The sequence below is a fragment of the Talpa europaea genome (assembly GCF_964194135.1).
Source record: "Talpa europaea genome assembly, chromosome: 1".
NCBI classification, from domain to species: Eukaryota; Metazoa; Chordata; class Mammalia; order Eulipotyphla; family Talpidae; genus Talpa; species Talpa europaea.
The window spans coordinates 19003242-19027510 of NC_140073.1; the positions used below are offsets into that span (position 1 = coordinate 19003242).

The 24269-nt window shown below is 35.3% G+C and overlaps 1 protein-coding gene across 1 annotated transcript; it reads left to right on the forward strand.

Annotated features, from left to right (window-relative positions):
• The first annotated feature begins 12606 nt into the window (after positions 1-12606).
• LOC311173610 (small ribosomal subunit protein uS11-like) lies at positions 12607-13256 on the forward strand. The gene has a single exon (XM_084237688.1). It carries the CDS (start codon positions 12612-12614, stop codon positions 13065-13067), a length of 456 nt encoding a protein of 151 aa, XP_084093814.1. The 5' UTR covers positions 12607-12611; the 3' UTR covers positions 13068-13256.
• The last annotated feature ends 11013 nt before the right edge of the window (positions 13257-24269 follow it).

Below are 24269 nucleotides of genomic sequence, written 5' to 3' on the forward strand. Positions count from 1 at the left end.
CCTCCCTGGTGGCACAAGAGGTTAAATCTCAGCACTATGAAGTCACTGCAGTCACTGCAGCATGAGTTTGATCCCCAGCCAGGGTGTTAACCCACGTGGTGCAGCAGACTTCTCCTGTTTCACCCGCTGCTCCCCTCAACAGTGTATTTCAGTTAGTCTTCCTGTTCCCCACTCTGCCTCTGGTGAATCCTCTCACCCCCCTGCACCTTTGGGCTACATCCCAGCTCCTGTATGCATAAATAAATAAAATAAATCTTAAAAAATGTTATTGAATAAAGCCAAAAGAAAGAATGGAGATAAATTCACACAATATATATAGATATATATATATATATAGATAGATATATATATAGATATATATCTCCAGCATCCATACAAGAGAACATCTGGGCAACTATGATTAGATTTTTCTTCTTAACAAATCAGAGGTAAGTATACCTCTGTATCAGTACATTACAAAATCAGAGAAATAAATAGGTTTTCTTTTTTTTTGTTTGCCAATGCTGTGATTCAAAAATTGAATTTGTAAGGAAGACACTATTGCTAAACTGCTCTCTTCCTTCAGGATAGTAAGAACAGGTAAAAATCTCAAGAGTAAGGAGTCTATATATACCCACCAACACTCAGATGAGTTGTTGAAAATTCAGACAAAATAGTGTATTTGAATGTTGAACCATACCTGGCACACAGCTAACACCGAAAAAATATTAACTGTTGTTATTACATTTTTACATCTGTATCTATTCTAAGTAAAACTGTGCTACAAAATAAGTTAGAGGGGGAAATACAAATACTGGATGGTATGTCTTATATGTGGAACATAGAGACACAAAACAAAGAGTTATATAAAGATAAACCAATGCAAACTCCAGACATCTGACTGTAAATTGAGTACTGGAGGAGGCAGGGAGGGGTGTGGAGAAACAGCAAAGTGTGCAGAGAACACAGTGAACTAGAGTGGAGATGGTGGCGGTGTGGTGTGGGAACCCAACCAGATGGGGGTGATCCTAGACCTACCTCTGAAACACAAACAACATTGTAAATCAATGTTACCCCAGTAAAAAAAATTAAAAAGTACACACACAAAATCTAATGATGTAAGTTGGAAAAAATAAGTAAAATTATTCTCCTTGAATTCTTTACTCATTATCAAAATTCCTATATTATTGTTATATGATTTTGGAAAAAAAGGAGATTATCTCCTCCAAGAAAGTTAAATATTAGCTGCGCCAGATCAATCACAGAAATATTGCTTATTTTTTTCTACTTTGCAACAATAGTTAAAGAAAGCATAAAATAAAATTAGTCCTGAACTATAGTAAGTTCCAAATGAAAGAATTGGAAAGACTACAAGTATATCTTCACATGTCAGGTAAATTTACTAGACAATTCTATAGTACAGAGGCAAAAACATAAATAAAAAGTCATCAAATGATTTCAAGAAAACATTACTTTAAAAAATGCAAATTTGGGATTATGAAATCATTTCAAGGAAATGAATGATAAGGTTGGAGTCAGAAAATGGCATTAATATAACATTCAGAATCCGTAATTCTTTAAGCTATTTTTAATAGTGTTGAACATTGCTAGTTTCATGCTGATGCCGGCTCTTCCCCTGTGGTAAGTGAGCAAACAAAGATGATCAAAGTCAATCACGAACACAGGATCACAGTATGGATTCTTTTAATTTATTTTCATGGTACATTTTAGTTATTTTTAAAGCTTTTTTTACATTTGACAATAAGCACACATTGCCAGACTATGGATTGTCTACTGTACCATAACTATGAATTATGGTAGGAGAAAAGATTAAGTGGTATAAGATATTTTATAAACATAATTAGGTTCACATCTAGTATATTCCAAGCAACCTGAGAGAGAACAAACATAAATTATGGAATTACTAAATCAGCCTACTCTTGCTATGTATTGCACAGTAATTCTCTTTTCCACATCATTTTTTGGTGTGATTTTGATGACTACAAAAATGCTTTCATTTTTAGATTGCAGTTTAAGTAGGAATACAATCACATCAGATATTTAGTGAAAAATGTCTTTCTAATTTTCTCATATAAAGCATGACTATAATATAATAAGACCACTCTTTCTTCTATCAACTTAAAAGTCTTTAGTAGGCTGATTAAGGCATTCCAGATGAAGACAAATCCCTCTTACATTTTAAGGCAACTTTCCTTAAAGGCACTACAGTGATGAAAGGAGTATGGACTCTCCAGCCAGATCACAGATTCTTAGAGTCTCATCATTAACCAGTTGTTTCCTTTTTCCAGCTTTAGTGAGGTCTAATTGACAAATAAACATTATGTATATTTAAGGTAAACAACATAATGATTACCACAATCAAAATGCTTAATACACCCATCACCTGTTTTTATTACATGGTGAGAACAATTAACATTTACTCTCTTGGAAAATTTCATTCTAGATTCATGAGGAGTAGAAAGAACTTCCACTCTTTATGGGAGGAGTTATGAAAAATCTCTGGATAATTTGAACCCACCAGTATCACTATTTAATGATGGAATTTATTTATTTTTTTAAGATTTATTTATTTATACAAAAACTAGGGTACAGGCCAGATGCACATGGAGGGTGAGAAGATTCACCAGAGACAGAGCGGGGAACAGAACAGGCAGACTGACGAAATACACTGCTGAGGGGAGCAGCGGGCAAGACAGGAGAGGTCTGCTTCCCCATGTGGGATTCTCACCGGCCTGCTGGGATCGAACCCTAACTACAGAAGCTGCGGACAGCTTCACAGTGCAGAGCTCAACTGCCTGTGCCACCAGGGTGGCCCTTAATGGTAGAATTTATAAAATGCCATCACTCCTTCTCTGGTACTAACTTTTATCTCGTACAATTATGATTTTAGAAGATGGCAACATATCCATGAACTTGTGAAATTATCTCAGTTTCTTTTATCCATGAATCTAGCTAGATTCGTTAGAGCCTCCTTTTTTAGACTGACACTCTACTAATAGAAACAGGTGTCAAACTCCTAAATCTTGCTTGAACTTGAGAAAAAACTGAAGGAAGTTCTTCCTTCCTAGAGTTCAGGAACTCGGATTTCCAAGGCTTGTAGTTAACAAGGAAAATCAAACGCATGTGAAACAAAGACAGTGAAACCCAATCCCCTTCCTTCTCTCTCCATGGATACTGGAGAAAAGACCATCTGTCTTACCCTGCCAAGTCTTGCATTTTGAGGAATGAAGGTTATGCTTCACCTCCTCAAACTAAAAACTAAAGATTGAGTTTCCTATTATAAATTTTATTCACAGGTGGCATTATATGTTGGTGATCAAATGTAAAATGAAAAAACAAATACAAAAAAGGATGCAAAATACATTAATATAAATGCCCTGAGAATCATAGTATGTATGTATTTACTTAATAAATCTGTTTGCTAATGCTGTTGATGTAACTTATCAGTTACTATTGGTCAATCATTTCAATTATATCATGATAAAGTATATTATATTCTGGAGTAGAAATTTTGAAAAATGTGTCTCCAGTGAGTACATCCAAATCCACAATTTCCAATAGTTGATACAGGAATACAATCAGAACTAAGACTGCAGCAAAGATTCCACAAACAGGTCCATAAAGAATTTTATAATAGGCAACCTGAGGCTGGCACTTGAGTTGTCTATGATGAGTTTCTCCTTATAATATTTTAAAAGCCCATCTCTGCTTTCTTGTAAAGTTTGCTTTTTGAGACTTCATTCTGAAGTGGCCCTCACTCAATAAATTGACATTCAGTCAGGTTCCTTTTTCTAAAACCACTTTGTTAGCAAAAACATGTTGAAGAATTTAACTCCCTCCTCCTCTTCTCCACAACCTCCACAACCACACAAGTTTCAGTTATTAAAGAATGGATTAAATACTAAATTTTATTTTTTAAAGATTTATTTATTTATGCATACAAGAGCTGGGGTACAGGCCAGAGGTGTGGGGGGTAAGAGAATTTACCAGAAACAGAGTGGGGAACAAAACAGACAGATGGACCGAAGTACAGTGCTGAGGGGAGCAGCGGGCGAGTCAGGAGAGGTCTGCTGCACTATGTGAGTTGCTCCCTGACCGGCTGGGGATCAAACTCAAGTTGCAGAGGCTGAGGATTGCTTCATAGTGTAGTGTTTAACCCCTTGTGCCACCAGGAAGACCCCTAAACACTAAATTTTAAAAAGTGTGTTATGTGTATATCTCTGACTTGAACTTTTTTTTTTTATAGAATTATTTTCCGTAGAACGTGATGATCTTTATTTATTTATTTTTTTTTATATAGAGGCATGTTTTCTTTCTTTCTTTATTTGTTTGTTTTTGTTTATACATGCACTGGGTACAGTCAGAAGCGCGAGAGAATTCACCAGAGCCAGAGCGGGGAGCAGAGCAGGCAGAAGGACCGAAGTACACAGCTGAGGGGAGCAGCGGGCTGCAGGAGAGGTCTGCGCGCCATGTGGGACCCTCCTCAGGTGGCCGGGGAGCAGCCGGGGATCGAACCGGCGCCGCAGAGGCCGCGGGCAGCTTCGCAACCCAACGCTCAACCGCTGCGCCACTTGAACTTTTTTAAACAAATATATCATGGGATTTCTTTGCGATATTTTGTTATAATTTGGCAAATATCCTCTAAGACCTTCAACATGGACAAGAAAACCAGGTTTGCCAGCTCCACATCGTTAAGACAAATGACCATTTTCTTTTAAATATCTGCAGCGTTTTCTGCTAAAAGAGAAACATGCCTCTCATGTTGCATCTGGTATAAGCAGAATAGAAACAACAGGTCAGGTCAGTATTTACCTGCGCTAGCACACAATCGAATTTAATCTGCACCTTACGGTATGATTTAATTGGTGAAAATAAAAATCGTAATCAAAGCTTAAAGGAACTGTTACTTGGAAGCACACACAAAATACAAGAGGTCACATTTACGTACAAGTTTTATGTTAATTTATTTAAAGGTGTCAACAAATCTGTGGTTGAGACTGAATCTGGAGATTACAAGCCTTCTGAAATAAGAATTACAAGTTATAAGAAAAAAATAGGGATTTTTTAATTCAAAAAGGTTAAAAGTTATCTTTGGGATAGTATCATAATTATTTTTCCTCTTCACTCCCCTAAAAATAACATGAGAAAAGTACTTTTTAAACTTCAATGCCTTCCTGCCCTCATCAGATACTCTGTAGTGTTTATCAGGCATTTAGGGTTTATCATATGAATTAAGATAATATTCTTCTAATGGATTCCCCTACTTCCAAAGTATAATCTTTAAATTTGATAGACAGCATTGCAAGATGAAATTTCCAAATAAACAGTATAATCTCAATCCTGTGCTTGAGATTCTTTACTCTTTCCCTTCAGTACAGTTACAGACTTTCTAGCATAACATAGAAGAACCTCAATGCCAAGGACTTGGATTTTTTGTCTTCTCTTTTATTCAAAACCAAATTCATTCCATGCACTCTGTGGTAGCCTGACTGCACTGATACACCCAATTTCCATACCTTCTTATATCCATGAATTTGTTAATGCTCCCACACTGACTTAGCCTTAGTTATATGGCCAAAGGGACAAAAGCAAACTTGATGCATGCAGAGGCTTTCAAAAAGCATTTGCACAATTTTACTTCTATATTTGGATCCACAGGAATAAGCTCAGGTAAACTTGTTGGAATCTCAAAGACATAGGTTATGGACACTTGTCCTAGTGATCTTATACCAGCCAGCGGCAAGGAAACCACAAAACATTCACATATGTGTCCCAAGCTGAGACCCAAATAAATGGTCAACAAGCTATACCATTTCTACTTTCATAAACATCAGTAAGTCATTATCATTTAAGGATTTAAGTAATGGAGCATTACTGCAATAGAAGCTAATTGATACCGAAATTGGCACTGGACATAGAGTCATAGAGTGCTAAGCAACAATATGTTGCATTGGCTCTTGAAATTGGCATTGAACAAAGATGAGAAAAACACTGAGGATGATGCTAAAAAAAAAAAAAAGTTATATGGTGGCAAAACAATTGGCATAAATGTCACTTGCAGTAAATTGGAAGATATAAAATGCACCTACTACAATTTTGGAATTGAGCAACAAGGTTTCCAGAGAGAAAATAGAAAGTGTGATCTAGCTTTTTAAATCATGTATAAGATAGAAGGGTCAACTACTTATGGATTGAGCATAAAATTGTTTATCATGTCCAAATTTCCCACTGGGAAAACAATTCTCAAAGTAAAATATCTGAGTACAAAGATCCAATCAAGAATGACTCAATTAAACAGTCAAAAGGCCTCCTGAACTCTTAAAGCATCATCCCACTGCAGCCAGTGACACCCAAAAACCTGGGGCAGTGGGAATTTGTTCAAACTAAATTACATTGTTTTTATAAATCAATGACTATTTTATATCCCCCATCATTTCAAGCCACCCTATTATTATCTCATTATGGTATGAGTGTGTAGGGACATAACTTGCCTTTTTATTTAGTTTATAGAGCTCTGGACCATAAAAAACTAAAATATATCTGAGCTGTATATATAAATCATGAGTTCATGAGGAAATGCATCTGCATAAAGGGTATTTATTTTCATGTGTAAGAAACATAACTGGCAGAGAAAGACTATGGAAAAGTGATTTTGTTTATGGCTCTAAGTTTTCAAATGTTTATGTGTGGTCTTTGTGGTACCCTCCTATGCAGACTCTTCATTTAGTTACATGAGTTACTTTGGCCAACAGTCCATTAGCAAACTTGCCACAAACAAAAGCTTGAAAGGTACTTGACGTTTATGTTTCTTCTCTCCTCTGTTTGCCATTAGAATATATTCAGACTTGCCATTTAGACGATGACATATGTGGGACAGTCAACCAAACTGAGAATAACCTTAATTAGTGAAAATGCATAACCACTAGGTAAGTATCCATAGTGATATCATCGTTCTTCATTTCTAAGAAATGCCCAACCAAAATTCAGGGAACCTCTAAATTTATCAGCAGTAACAAATGCGTGTTTTAAGCTGGGGGTTGTGTGTTGCTGGTTATGCAGCGTTATTGTACTACCTGATATACTGTCTCAAGCCAGATTTCCCTCAACCTTCAAATTTATTAATTACCTTAGAGAACAATCCTCAAATCTTCATGACTATATTTTTTTAGCTCCTCACCAATGCGCACATGCCAAATGACTTGTAAGTAGCATCAATTTTACTTTTGCAGTATTTTGTTGACTATTTTATGCTATTCCTTCTGTTACTCTAATTTATGATTCATAATTTTTAATTTCTTCATAACATTTATACCCTATCTATTCCCTGTCCCCTATCGTGTGTCTTTTATATGCCAGAAAATTTGCCCTAAAAGAGATTTTATCCTGCCACACTGTAAGGGTTCAATGTCTTTGGCCTCTAATTTCCATTATTTGGCTTGCATTGGAAAACTTTTCCCAATTTACCTGAGTATTTTACCCATCCTTATTTTCAGATACACTATAACTCCATCTGTGCTCTAGCATTTACAAATTATTAATTTTCAAATATATGTATTTTTCCTTTGTTCACTCTAACCTAGAACTGCACTGTTCAGAGTAATAACCACTGTTCAGAGTACAGTAACCACATGTGACTTTTAAATATACTGAAATGAAATGTAATCAAAACTTTCATTCCTTATTCACACTAGTCACATTTTAAATACTGAATAGTCACATGTGACTAATAGCTACCGTATTGGGGAATACTGCTTATAGGACATGTCCAATATTGCAGAAATTTCTACGGTTGAACTACAATGTTTTATCCTTTATAGTAAATGTCTGCTCTATTGGACTAAGCAGACAGACTGTAGAGTCCAACTGTATTAGCTGATGTTCAAGCCATTATTCTCATTGACAAAGTATAGATCTACACCTTTTATTAATCTATAGATGAAAGGGGGGAAATTCAAGGATAATCAGATTCAAATTAATCCTTTTGACAGGTTTTTAAGATCTAATGAAAGAACGAGCTATGGAGATCTGCAAGGAAGAAAGCAAGTTGATTTTATATTATTTGACTTTTAGAATTGGGATTTAGAGCAAGGCTATGGAATCCTACACTACTGGTTTGGTGTCTCATCTGAGTAGCTTTCAGAGAATCCCCACTAAACTCTAATTCTTACTGTGGTCATGTTTCAAGGTCCAAATTCAAATTTCACTTTCTTTAATATTTCATGTCACCTTTCCTTTTTAAAATTGCCACATCCCATTCCCATCAGACCTGGAGTTCTTATTCTTATAACAATGATTCTATTTAAAATTGCCACATCCCATTCCCATCAGACCTGGAGTTCTTATTCTTACAACAATGATTCTATTTTGCATTATATATCACATTATATTATGGTTATGTACTGGCTGAATTCAATGGAATTAAATGAATCAAAAATTAGGCACTAATGATAAGGAGATACTATAAAATGCAAATGAATTAAAAGACTATCAGGAATCATGTGTTGTATTATATATATATAATATATAAATCATGCATGTTATATACTATACTGATAATATGTATTACCAATTTGTCGTCTCTCTTTCTGTTCCTGCTTCACAGTGTTCATTAGAATGCTAAGGAGGTTGCTCTCTCTGAATAAGATGGATCTCAGGTGAGAAGTTCTTTCAAAAATTACACATTTTATAAGAAGTTATATCCAAAAGCAATACATAATTATGTGGATGAATGTTATTAAAGGATTTCAGCAAATGTGAGTGATCAACAATATTTTGTGGGTAGAAATATCTTTCTAACAGCCTTCCAATCACAATGTATGAAGTCCAACTCCTACTATTAAAAGAAATCTGGACACTCACTTTGGCGTGGTCTTATTATTCCAATTACCCAATATGAGTCTCAAGGCATAAACATCAAGAATTTCATTTAAGCCAATTCTGAAACTATATGTATACTTAAATAATGGAGGACTATTTCTAATTGGGTCTGTTTAACCATACAATGAAGATCTCTACAGTGCATGCATTTTTAAAAGAAAATAAAGAAATGCAATTTATTGCATCTAATTAAGTGCTATGGAAGCATTCATCCATCACTTGCTAAAGGAAAGACATCCATTGCAGGGCTGCCTTTAATGCAATCAATACAATTGGTAATGAGAGTAGCAGTCAGGTGGCAATATGCTGAGAGGAAAACTAAATGCTTTGTTTAACAATAACAACAACTGCCAGCAAATTTCATCAACGACAAAACACTTGACATTACTACAATACAAAAGCAAAAATCCAGACACAGTCTCTTTATTACATACTGTTTCTGAGTTTTCCTTTTTATTACCTATACTTATGCTTAGCTGTATTAACGCTCACAACTGAAATCTCTATCTTTTTCTGTCTTATATTGACATTCATGACTATAGTTATATTGGGACACAATTATCTTTTACACAATAGTCTGTGTTCTTGAAAGGACAGACTTTAAGTCATTGCTTCTTTGTTGTTCCTATGCCTAATACACCTGAATTAAATAACTATGTACACATAATGTTTTCATGTTATTATTGTTAGACTCTCTTTAGAGAAGATAGTATAGTGTAATGATTAAGGGCAGAAAAGTCTCAGTTTAAACATTTTTTTTTCAATTTTAGGTTGAACAAAGCACTCAGTTTCTTTAAACTTCGGTTTCTTCGTTTTTTTATGATCTACATTATTTTATTTTGAAAATAATTATTTATGTTTTATATTTATATATTTACATTATGTATTTTATATTTATATATATTTATATATTTTACATTACTGTTTATTTTTGTACAATGTTTGTTTTCTCCTTTAAGGTATAGGCCCCATAGAATTACCACCACCAATAAACCCATACACCATGCACCATCTCCATAGTCCTCTGTGCTCTTCCCACCCCTGTTCTGATTCCTCTACCTTCACCTCCCCCCAAAATGACTCTGATTTATAGCTGCCTGACAAATTTTTGGTTATTATTTTTCCCTTAATCCCTTATTTGGTTTCCCTATATTCCTCCTATAAGAAAACCATCCAATATTTTTCTTTTTCCTTCTGACTTATTTTACTGAGCATAATCCCTAGTAGTTCCACCCAGGTTACTACAAATGTCATGAGTTTGTCTTTTTTGATTGTTGAACAGTATTCCATTATGTATATACACTACATCTTCTTGATCTGGTCATCTGTTTTTGGGCATTTGGGTTGTTTCCATATCTTACCCATGCAAATCAAAACCACTATGAGATACCATCTTACACTAGTGAGATTGGCACGTATTTAAAAAACTAGCAACAACAAATTTTGGTGAGGATGTGGAGAAAAAGAAACTATCCTACACTGCTGGTGGGAATGCAAACTGGTCCAACTACTATAGAAAACTCTGTGGAGGTTCCTCAAACTACTAAAAATGAAGCTTCCATATGTCTCAGTAATTCCATTCCTAGGAATCTACCCAAAGGACACAAAAACAATAATTGAAAAGGATACCTGTGCCCTATATTTATTACAGTGTCTGTTTTTAAAGTAAAATTAATAAAGTAATTATAGTATTGCAGATACTAAATGAAATACTAAAGTATTATATAAAACTGAGAAATTTTAAATTATTATTGCCATTAATCAGCTCCAACTTAGACTTAAACACTTTTTTTGTAGAAACTAAATTAAGAATATTGAGTATAATGGGAAGGTTTTTAAATTTATTTTTTTAATTTAGAGAAATAAAAGATGATATCTTCCTCATTTGTGTTAAAACTCACTGAAAGGAGAAAAAATGTTCAATATCAAGGCATCAACAACTTGTTAGCCAAGAGACCTTTGGATTTTATTTCCTCTTTGTAGCAATCAGTCAAATAACTCAACACTTGGCTAAAGTGAGTTATTGATTCCATTTCAATTATAAGAGATTATAACTGGCAAAGAAAGTATTTTATATAGTTTCAGCATCGGTTTCACCAGTTTGATGATCAACTCAGAAAAGTCAAATGAATAAAGGATTTATTATTAGCAACTTTCCAAATTTCTTGAAACAAGCTGTGGAATTTGTCTGTTGGTGTAATGTGCAACCAAAAACTAGACTGGTTTGAATTCTGCCAGTGTAGCATCTACTGATACCATGCCTTCCTCCTAATTACAATTATTAGAACTCTTTTTGATTTTCAGTTTCCAACTCGAATGCATTGGTTGTGCAAAGCTATCTGAATAATTATGATTGGTATTCTCCAAACATGGATTAATTCTATCAAGAAGGAATTGGGAATTATCTAAGTGAAGTTATTGCTTCACACAAAAAAAGCAAAAATAACTAAGAGATGTTTAAGATAGTATTTGTATATGTATGTATACATACACATATATAACATGTATTTGACATAAAAATACATGTATACATGCATACCTATATGACATATTTAACTTAATTGAAAAACCTTAACTTAACAATATCTACGTCCTACACCAATTTCTTCATAAGAAATGAGGAAAAAAATAAACCAAACACTACAATATAAATTTCTCTCTCCAAGTATTATAGTAACTTCATTTACTGTTTATACTTAATGTTGAGGGTTTTTTAATCCCTCTGCATTGTTATATGCTTGTTTAAGGGAAGGTTGTCTGTTTTATGTTTAAATTAACTGAACAGTTATTAAAACAAAAGACTTAATTATATGGGGTTGAGTACAGTCTCTTGCTTGTTGTACAATCACAAGCCAGCCTCAAACACAGAACCTAACTCTGGCAATGTATGTTGATGGGCTCCTATAAATCATGACACCTAATTTATTGCTAAAGAGAATATTTTAGAAGAGTCAATATATGAACTTAAAACAAAATTGCTATGCTTCAAAATAAATTTTTCATAATGATTATATGTATACAGTTGTGGGTTTTTTTTTTAAGTTTTATGTAATTTCAGGTCATGAATGCAAGCTTTTTGGCTAAACTTAAATCAATCAGAAATACTTTTCTATGTATTACTGATCTTAACTGTGCAACTCAGTTACCTCATCAGTGGAAGTAGTAAAACCTCTCCTGTAAATATGTCATGAGAAACAGAAATTTGTCATAAGCATATTATATGCTCACAGAGAGGAGGTACTAAAGAAATAGTTTTTTATATGTTAAGTTGAGACCAAGAAAACAATGCAAAAACCCTGCTAACTAAATACTACATATTGCAGGCAAGTAATCAGGCCTTTGATAAAATTAATTACAGACTCTGAAGCTGGCTTTTCTGATTTCATTCATAAAATTTCCAGCTATCAATCATGACACTATTTTCCCACCATAGACTTTGAAAAGACATTAGTTCCTTTGAAACTCAGAAATCAACGAACTGACACAAGTTGATCTAGAGGAAATCTAGTGGTTAGCTTAAGTATACAATATTTAATTTAATAAATGTTAGTGAAGCACCCCCATAGTAAAACTTTCCTTGTTTGTACTCAAATGATCCAAGAAACTATTTTTCTTTCAAAAAAAAAATGAAATAAAAGCAAATACTGCTGCTAATAACATATCAGAGGAAAGGACAATATGAAAATGTAAGACTTTTGCTTTCCGGTGGCGGAGTCTGGAGAAGACGCGCAGAAATGGCACCTCGCAAGGGGAAGGAAAAGAAGGAAGAACAGGTCATCAGCCTCGGACCTCAGGTGGCTGAAGGAGAAAACGCATTTGGTGTCTGCCACATCTTTGCATCCTTCAATGACACTTTCGTCCACGTCACTGATCTCTCTGGCAAGGAAACCATCTGCCGTGTAACCGGTGGGATGAAGGTGAAGGCTGACCGAGATGAATCCTCGCCATATGCTGCTATGTTGGCAGCCCAGGATGTGGCACAGAGGTGCAAGGAACTGGGTATCACTGCCCTCCACATCAAACTCCGGGCTACAGGAGGAAATCGAACCAAGACTCCTGGACCTGGGGCACAGTCAGCCCTCAGAGCCCTTGCCCGCTCAGGAATGAAAATTGGGTGGATTGAGGATGTCACCCCCATCCCCTCTGATAGCACCCGCAGGAAGGGGGGTCGCCGTGGTCGCCGTCTGTGAACAGGACTCGTCAAATTATTTTCTGTTAAAATAAATTGCCTTCTTGTAAACCAAAAAAAAAAAAAAAAGACTTCTTTCCAAAAGCAAATATTTATTAGATTTAAATAAAATATACCACTTCTAAGAAAGATTAAAAATATGTGGAATATAAAGAATATAAAAAGACACAAAACAAAGGAATGGCAAAACTCAACTAAAGCAACCCTTTTGGAATCTGACTGTAGACTTGAAACCACCAGAAAAGGAAGGTAAGGTGGGAAGAAAAGGAAGGAGGGAGCCCAAAGACTATGGTGCAGGATTTATGGGTGCTTAGGTGGTGTGTCTGGTGAGGTAGCACACATCTGAAAAGGTATGAATCTATACCTCCAAATCACAGTCTTATCAATCAGTATTGTCTCAATAAAAAAATATACAATTTAAAAAAAAAATATTAGCTAAAATATAGATATTTAAATTTATTATTTAATTGCAAAAAGTAAAGGGCATATGAAATGTCCTAAATTCTCTGGTTCGCAAAGCCCATTGACAGTGCGAAGACAGGTCATAAGAGGAAAGCCTTCTACCCAGGGCTCAGCCTCCTGACAGTCACATAGGCAGTCCCTGATTTATCATATCATAGTTCACTTAGCATTTTTTTTTTTTAAAGAGGCATGTATTTTTATTTATTTATTTGTTTGTTTGTTTGTACATGCACCGGGTACAGTCAGAAGCGCGGGAGGGTGAGAGAATTCACCAGAGCCAGAGCGGGGAGCAGAGCAGGCAGAAGGACCGAAGTACACTGCTGAGGGGAGCAGCGGGCGGCAGGAAAGGTCTGCGCACCATGTGGGATCCTCCTCCGGTGGCCGGGGAGCAGCCGGGGATCGAACCGGCGCCGCAGAGGCCGCGGGCAGCTTCGCAACCCAGCGCTCAACCGCTGCGCCACCGGGGAGGCCCTCACTTAGCATTTTTTAACTGCAAAATGTACAAAAGCAATAGAATACACATTTGGTAAAACCCTATTTTGATTTCCATCTTTTTCCAGGTTAGCAATGTAAGGTTCAGTGCTCTCCTGAGATGCTAAGGTAGAGCAACTCATGGTAGCTCCGTCAGTCACTCGATCCTAAGTATAAATAGCCAATACAATGCAGTGCTTTTATCAGCTCCCCTCATCTCATCACATGAGAGAAATGGATAACCCTGTTGTGACTGTATCCCATCACCCAACAATTCATTTCGTTCCAAGCTTCAATGTGGACTAAGTGTTCTGAGCAGATTTAACAGTAGGCTAGTTTAATCTATAATAACAAGCAGGTTACATATATTAAATGTAATTTCAACTTAAGATATTTTCTACTTAAGGATATGACCCAATTATAAATCAAGAAAAATCTGTACCTTCTTGCAACTACTTCCATAAGATTAAGGCAAGGAGGGTTTTTGGGGGGTTTTGTTGTTGTTGTTCTTATTACATCATTCATTGTTGTACATTATGTGATTTATCCCCTCTGGTGTAATCTCCATATAATCTCCCATTACCACCTCACTTGTGAACTTTCACCACAATCCCTTGGGCTCTTCTCTCCCTTATTTTGCACCCCCCACCCCAAGATAGTTTTGTTTAGGGAAGATGTTAATGAGGGAGGTTAGGAGCTCAACTATGGAAAAGCAAAAGTTATATAGGAGATTGGCTCACTGGATGTCATTTCACATACATTTAATGTTTTGATATGCTGTAAAAAATATTCCAACACAGGACTTCCTTGCTGCCATGGAGAAGAATATTACAAAAAATTCTCATTTATGAAGCTGTGTAGGGATATTTTAAATACATTGTCTCTCTATATATACATAGATAGAAAAGATGGATGACACGTGGGTAGATAGTAGAGATATTTATCTAAATAAATACATATAGATACTTCTTACATATGTCACATATATGATATATATTATGTTACATGTAATGTTAAGTGATTAATGTATCATAATACACATATGCAATGTAGTTTTCCAAATTTCATATAATTTGGAAGCCCCTTCCTGTATGAATATTAATGAAAGTCACAAAAGAAACCAGGAAATTTTCAACCAAGTAGTCCTTAAGCAATGCAAGAAATCTAAGTGCCCACAATATAGCACAGGATAACAAACAATAAACAAAGCACTAGCTGTCAGTGTTTGTTATTTCTATCCCAGACTTAAATCTATATAATTATTGGAATATATTTATTCCAGGTCATAATTCTATTTTCAAAAATATATTACAAAGAAGACAAAGATAAGCAAATGCTGTCTTTCAGATGAAAGACAATTATTTGATTTTCACAGCAATATTCATTCAAATAACTCATATAATGATGATTTCTCTCCAAATAGGGATGCTAAAACTGATAAATATGACTGAACTACTGAATTATTAATAAGGTACTATACAATGAATACTAAAATTTTTGCATATATGGGGAGAGGATCCATAGCTTCCATTGGATTCTTAGATATGTATCTGCACAAATATATAAGTTAAGAGCTGCTAGATTTTAGAATATTTTTCCTGAGTTGTTTCTCAAACCCAAAAGAACATTTCTTGCAAAAATGAGAATTATTAGAGCCACAGTGGAGTAAGGTTTAAGGATAAAGTCCCTTATTTCTCTACTTATGATTTCAGTAAGGGTGGTAACAAAATGAATTATAGTCAATATGATATTTTCAGGACTATTAATTTAGGCAAATATTTCTAAAGAGTTGTCAAACACATATATTTCTTGCTAACTAAGAATATCAGCAATGCAAGAATGTTACCTTTTATGACTCAAAAATCAATAAGGCTATCCCAAATACAGGCACCCAATATTAAGGATTTTAAATTTAGACAAGGATAGCATACACCTTCATGCTAAGTCATGTAATCATAATTCCATCCTTACTTTCGTCTATATGAAGTTTTATCCCAGGTTTTATCTCTATGTAAGTAGAAAGATTTGACATAGAAATGAAATTTCCTGGAAAAATTAAAGACTTTTTCCTCTTACCTCCTATGGTGTGATAAAAATAGAGTGGAAAAAATTTTTATTTATTCCCTTTTTCTGACCTTTCTTTTTTGGAGGAAGAATGGCTTATCCAATAACCCATATTCCTGGCAGATGAAGTCCTCTTAGATTCACTCTTAATGTATAATCCAACCTGTTTTTGCTGGTCCTTCCCAACCTGTCAATCCCTGGCTACATACAGTTTCCAGGCAGGGTAAACATGGTTAGCCTCTATAAACCCATGTCATTGCCTCCATAAACTCACGTCATTGTCTAGTCCTTCCAGAGTTCTTCCCTGCAACTTACTAAGTTAACAATGCTATAAATATCTCACAACATTGGGACTTGGGGAGAGATTTACAAATCCTGCACATCTTCTCTAATCCAATAAAGTTAATGATCAAGTCCACTGGACTCATTTATTCATAACGTAATCTTATCAGCTAGTACTATGAAACAGAGGAAAGATTAAGTGGAACAGCAAAGCAAACATCCAACATAAAGCAAGTATTTTTTGGTAATTAGATTCCTGAGAATCTAAAGAAAAAGAAAAATAGTACCTGCTACCCATGATCTTGACAACTTAGATATTAAATTCTGGGTACAAAATATTTGGGGATAATTACAAATACCTTTGCCAAGTTTCTCAGGAAATTTTAGATTTGGAGCAATCACTAAATTAAACAAAAAAACCAACCACATCATTAATGTAAGGTCAGGATATATGAGCATGCTGAGTACATTAATGAGGCAAGACTACTGACTTTACTCAATTAAATAGTGTCAAAAACAGTTAACAAAATCATCTTCAGACCACAACTTTCATGCTGAACTCACCAGGCAAAGTCTTTGCTCAAATGACCAGAGATCTAGATTAGTTATGACATTCAGGGCAAGGATTTGAGCCAAAATAAGTCCATGTATATACTACGCACAGTTCCAAAGAAAAATGTTTAACCCAGTTTGTCCCTGCTTGAAGAAGGTAAAAAGATGAGTCCTGGATTGTTTTTGTTTTGTTTTGTTTTGTTTTGTTTTGTTTTGTTTTGTTTTGTTTTGTTTTGTTTTGTTTTGTTTTAACAAATGAGAGATAAAAGATAAAAGTTGCAGACCAGAAGGAAGTTTTTCTCCTAAGTGGAATATAACTATAAAATCCACCTATTTTGAAGAAATTAATGATTCATACCATAAGAGTTTATTAACTAACTGGTGCACATAAATGTTTTAGTGCCCAATCTCCATCATCTATTATGTGGTGTTTTACATGAAACATAAAAGGCTAACAAGAGCCCCACAAACTGGTGTTTTGAAACAGTTCAGTTAATTTACATAGATTCAGTATTTTTACTAATGTAGGATACAGTAGCTCTTCAAATCAATTACTTTTGCCCAGATTATATTAACTTTTGTTTCCACTTAAGAAAGAAATAACCATCTTTAAATAGGAAGGTAATATTCAAATATTTTTGTACTAAAATTGACTAGCTATTCTAGGAAATTAATCCATTTAAATTGAAGTTACCCAATATTGGTTAAAGTGACCATGGCAAGCCAGAATGAAAGGGTACCAATTTCTCAGAAGGAATCCTTCCTTTTTTTTAAAAAAAAAAAAGATTTGTTTTATTTATTTATGCATACAAGAGCTGGGGAGTAGGCCAGAGGTGCAGTGTGTGAGAGGATTCACCAGTGACAGAGTGGGGAGCAGAACAGACAGAATGACTGAAATACACTGCTGAGGGGAGCAGCAGGTGAGTCAGGAGAGGTCAGATGGGATCCTTCTATATGAGTTGCTACACAGCAATTATGGAAAAAGCTCCCAAGGAAAAGGACCAAGCAGTAAAGAGGGATCAAGTGATCACAGGTGGAGCACTGGATTTTGCCTTGGGTGATACTCAAAAATCCATCAAGGAGATGATAATATTGGGAGTTCAGGGGAAAAAAATAGGTAGGAAAGTAGGAAAAAATTTTCAAACTCAAGTTATGTGATGGAGATAGCTTCCTAAGTATCAATTCTGATCAAAGGACTGAATAGAAATCTGTCTGATTTAATTGCCTCTCAAGTAACAGATCCTGAGCTTCAGTTTCTTTCTTTTTTTTTCTTTTTTTTTTTTTTTTTTGCTTTTGCATAGAAGAACTGGGTGAGGCCTGAGGTGTGGAGTGAAAGGATTCACCAGAGACAGAGTGAGGAGCAGAACAGGTGGAGTGACTGAAATACACTGATAAGGGGAGCTGCAGGCAAGACAAGAGAGGTCTGCTGCATCATGTGTGGGTTAGCTCCCTGGCCAGGGATAGAACTCAGGCCTTAGTGGTGATCGCGCTGAGCCTTAACTCTTAGACCACCAGGGAGGCACCTGAGCTTCAGTTCCTATTACACAAATTATGATATGCCAGAGCAATTTCATGAGTCTACTCAACATACTATTGACCTTTCACTCCCTTCTCTTCTGTGAATTCCTAACTTAACTGAAATTACCTTGAATTTTATTGCAGCTACTCTTATATTTCTAGATCTTGATCCAATTAGGCATTCCTGTGCGTTCTGTGGCTGTTGAGTGAGCCCAGCTATGTATCCTTCTCACTTTTCACATTATCCTCAGAAATAGTTTGACCTCCTGTGGCTATTCTGAATAAAGACATCCCACTTGGTATATACTCTTCATCACATTCCTTAGACTAGGTAAAATTACCTGTTCTAGGACAGATCTATTAGTCATGACACACCCTTTTATTTTAACCCTTGTTATTATAGGTAGATTCGGATTAGTTAGTGCCATACACAAAATAGGATGTATTTGAAGGTTCAAAATTTGCAAGATACATGGAAATCTCCAGAGAAATGGATTCGATGATAGCATCAAGGCTCAATGAAGTACATTCTAATGCTCTATCTATGTTCAATGAGAAATAGCATATTATATTGCTAGTAGTTAACCACCATAAGGAAGCAAGATCTCCCTTTGTAAACAGATGGAGTTAAACCCCTAGGGCACATGGTAGAATATTTTTCCCAGTTTCCTTTAGAGGACTACCTCTCTTGCCTTTATTAAGCTGCAGCCTAAATATCTCCAGGGTTGCCTGAACATGCCTCCATGATTTCTACCTGAAATTCACTGTCCTTCACAATTGATATTCTCCTTTGCAAAGCCCTATTTGACATTCTATCCTCTTTACATTTTTAAAGATTTATTTTATTTATTTATACAAGAGCTGGGGTACTGGCCAGAGGCGCGGGAGGGTGAGAGGATTCACCAGAGACAGAGTGGGGAGCAGAACAGGCAGAGGGACCGAAAGCACTGCTGAGGAGAGAAGCAGGCGAGACAGGAGAGGTCTGCCACACTATGTGGGAATCTCCCTGGCTGGCCAGGAATTGACCCCGGGCTGCAGAGGCTGCAGACAGACTCACAGTGCTGTGCTCAACCCCCTGCACCACCAAGAAGACCCCTACAGTCTATCCTCTTTAACTCTTCTTGCTACATTTTCCCTTTATAACAGAATGTGTAACACATTTATTGTTGTAATTTACCAGAAATGTACTATGATTCAATAATTTACCAGCATTATGGGTTCTCTGAAGGCAAGTATTATATTTTCACCTCTGCACATTGATGCTTAGTTTAGTTCCTGGCTGTATGGATATTCAAATATCAGGCAATCCATTTAATCTAAGTGACCTTTAAATTTTCTTCCAATTCTAAAATTATACACAAAACACTGTGTTATCACAAGGCTTTGGGATGTTATTTTAATAAAGTATTAATGATTCTCCAGTACTAACAATGTTAAAAATCCTTACCAACAATCACCAAAAAAGTCATTTTGTTTGTAGTATTTAAACAGTATTTGCTCCAACCTTTAGCGCCTAACTCTGAATTTCTGAATCTTCTTTTCATTCAGTGTTAACTTGCGCTCAGTCTTGGTTGTTGTTCATTCTGCCGATCATTTCACAGCAATGATGTTGGCAGACAAAACAACTCCTATTCACAGCCAGGTGTTCACCTTGGCACCCTCACCACTGGAAGAGGTTGACTCAGATGTTCCCCACACCTGTAATTGGCTGCCCAATCTTAGCAGCTCCCATGAACTTAATTATCATGCTCTATTTCTATATTCAAATTAAAAATAGTTAAAAGAACATGCAGAAAATTCAGACACTACCATTTTCTGCCACCCCCTACCACATCTTCCCCAATAGAACACTACCATAAACAGATTAGTATTCCTTCGCCATCATTTTATTTTGATGTGTAAGTTATGGAAATAGAATACAAGTCATTATGTCTAAAAGCCTGATTTATTCCAATGGTAACAGTATTTCCACCTATTAGCTTGAGCTAAGGTGCTTAATCTATAAAATCCATGTGTACATTATGGGTTCAGGAACAACCCTAATATTAGACATGCCTGTTTTTTAAACATATTATACCTTAGACAACAAAGTGGAATTTTATAAGAAAATGAAAATTTTATAAGTAGACTTTTTAGTCCTGGACTGAGGATACATTTATTATTATCAATATACAACATACTTCCTAATATGTAATTTAATAGAAATCCCCTATTGTACACAAGGCATGGTTCAAGAAGTACATCAAATGTAGACTTCTGGGTCAGAACAATTAAACCCACAAGTAGATGAAAAATCTTAAGTATTTATAATTTAAAATTTATCTTCAACTGTGTGGTTTTCTGTTATAGACTGGGTTTGTTATTGTTTGGTTTGGTAATTCTTTATACTATGGGTATGCTATGGGAAATGGGTATGGGCATACTATGTGTATACTATGTGTAATGGATTTCATTTTCCAGGGTATATTTCACCTCTCTTTCAAATTTCTTCACTTCCTAATATTTTTTTTTTAAAAAGAGAAACACTTTTTTTATTTTTTTATATTTTTTTAAAGATTATTTATTTATATAAGCACTGGGTACATTCAGAAGCACGGGAGGGTGAGAGAATTCACCAGAGCCAGAGCAGGGAACAGAACAGGCAGATTGATGGAATACACTGCTGAGGGGAGCAGCAGGCATGGCAGGAGAGGTCTGTACACCATGTGGGACCCTCGCTGGGGGCCGGGGATTGAAGTGGTGCTGCAGAGGCTGCGGGAAACTTCGCAGCCCAGCGCTCAACTGCTGCGCCACCAGGGGAGGCCCAAAAAAAAAGAGAAATATTCCTAATATGTTCTTGGCCTCTATTTACCTAAAGAGCTACTTGTAGGTAAGTGATTCATACATATTTAAAAGATATATTCTTAATTTTTTTATGAAAAACTCAGACTTCTAATTAATTAATGAACCCATTTTTCCGATCATCAGAAACTCACAAAGGGTGTCCACAACAGTAGAAAATTTGTGGAAATTCTGATTGGATGGATGATTCACAGAGTACCAGAAAACCCTCTAATTTGATTTGGACTTTGTGCTATATGCACCTATATTGTCCTACACATCTCCTTTGCTGAACCTAGGACAATGACAATTGATTATGTAGCTTCAGCTGACAAAGCTCTACATGTGTCATTATGTTAAGTGTTTTGTAAATGTCACATAATGTAATCTTTATAATAACACTGTAGCTCAGTACTTTAATTAAGATAATATTACAGAACTGAAAAATGTGTCTGAGATATTAGGTACCTTGCTAAAAGTCATATACTTTGTAATTGGCAAGGGCTATGAGATCTCAATGGAAATGAGCTTAATTATCCAATTGATAAGTTAATGCCAATTTTTTTAAAGGAATTTTCAATTACTCTTTTAGTGGTAAAGAATACAAGATAGTTGTCTACATCTTAGTGTGGACTCCCTAATATTGAATAAGGAAAAACTATAAAATGCAGTTATGATAGCAGAGTTCAAAAGAATATAGGCACACTATATAGGAAAAAATTGCCAAAAGATCGAGTCAGACATGTATACATATAGAATTTCAATTTCATTGTCATTTCTATATTTATAAATAAATATACCTATAGTTTTTTTTAATAACAAATACCCCAAATTTTTTCATTGAGAAATAAAAATTGCCGACATTTGGTACATTTCATTCAGTTATGTTCAGAAATAAAAGATTAGTTAGGTAGGAAGCTAATATATGCAGGGCCTCCTTGATGGCCTAGGGGTTAAGTCTCAGGACTGCCTCCACAAAAGCCCACATAGTAAAGGTCTGAGTTCAATCCTGCTGCTCACCTTAGCATGTATTTCTGTAGATCTATGCCTGTTCTGCTCCCTACCCTGTCTCTGGTGAATCTTCTCACCATCACCACCCCCTGTACCTCTGGCCTGCACCCCATTTCTTCTACGCAAAATTTTTTTAAAAAGATTAATAGATACAGGCATTACTGAGCACACATTCACAGTCTACAAACTTTTAAAAATATTGAGATTGATACCTTTAAAATTGGCATACATAACAAAACTGTTGGCCTTTAGTTAAACTGAAAGTCATTAAATTTAAAGAAATATTTCATAATGGTAAAAGGTATTACTAAAAGATCTCAGTACAAAACTTAATTAAAAACCCAAGAGAAATACTGAGGTTGAATTAAATTTTATCTACACTTTACAAGTTTAATCAAGGGTATAGCTGTATCAATTGACTCTGCTTTGAAAGATGAGGAAGAACACCACCCTCCTTGCAATTTACTTAATTATATTGATATTTTAAACTGTAGTGTTCTTAACATATATAGTATCTTCTATAATCAACATTTTAAATTTATTTAAAATTGACTGTTGCTACCGGTTCTGATCACTCACTCACACAGGCACACACACACACACACACACACATATATTCAGTCCTAAGTTGTTATAAATTTAGTCCTCTGTGGACTAGATTTCAACATCAAGATTTGTTTTTCCTCCAAGAAAAATGGGTGGGTATAGTAACTTCTCAATTCTTGTCTTTCAAGACTATCTTTTGGCGTTATATAAGTTGGGTGAATGTAAATTACATGTGATACTGTTTCAAAATACACAACAATTAATTGTACATAAATAACATACAAAACTTAATGTATACTGCTGCACAGTTTTTATCATATTCTATATTATTTTGGAAGAAAATTTAGCTCAAATATTCCTCTTAATTAGTAAACTGTTTTTTTTTTTTCCTGCCTAGACAATGAATGTCTTCTTTATCCTTCAAAATAAGCATCTTGATTTTGTTTGATGTTTTCATAATGATATCTTAAGATGTTATCCCACTTTTAACTTTTTTTCCAGATTTTCTCTGTAAGACTCAAGGAGATATGATCAGGTCAATGATCAACTAAAAGATGCACTATCATTTTAAGTAAAACAAAAAAAGAAAACATGATGTCCATTTATTTATTTTTTTAAAGATTTATTTATTTATTTGTATAAGCGCTGAGTACAGTCAGAAGCATGGGAAGGTGAGAGAATTCATCAGAGCCAGAGCAGGGAACAGAACAGGAAGACTGATGGAATACATTGCTGAGGGGATCAGCGGGCACAGCAGAGGAGGTCTGTGGTGCCATGTGGGACCCTCGCCAGCGGCCGGGGATCGAACCAGCACTACAGAAGCTACGAGCAGCTTCGCAGCTCAGCACTCAATCGCTATGCCACCAGGGGTGGCCTGATGATGTCGCTATTTATAAGGTACCATTTATTTTCAGAAATGTTCCAACTTGAAGGAAATTAAAACATGGAGAAATTTTAGGTATTAGAATTGATAAATATGAAATTATTCTCATTTTCTAGGTAGGGAAATCTAATCAGGCTTAGTAAAAGACTCAGCTACTACAACTAATACTCAATCTGGAAGTCTCTGTTTTCATATCATCTAACTCCTATGCTCATTTCCTTCCACCAAAATAGATCTCTCCACCCTAAAAAAGGGTGAAACTAGAAACCTAAGTCACAATCATAAAAATAACAAAACTTCCCAGTTAATTAAAAAAAAAAAAGTCTACCATCATGTTGATCCCTGATATTGGATCATTTCAAATTATCCACATGGAACCTAAGGTCCATTATCTTCTTTGATTCAGAGATTGATCAGAAATTACAATGTGTTAATTTTCTTCCTTTTATTTGTGGATAAAACTGAACCAAGGTCTTTTGATTTCTCTTGCAAAGCCCAGCATTTAGAATGGCCTATTACACTGTAGTTGCACCTTCATTGTTTGGTATTTTATCTTATGATTGATGGCAATTCTATGACCTTTAGAATAATGGG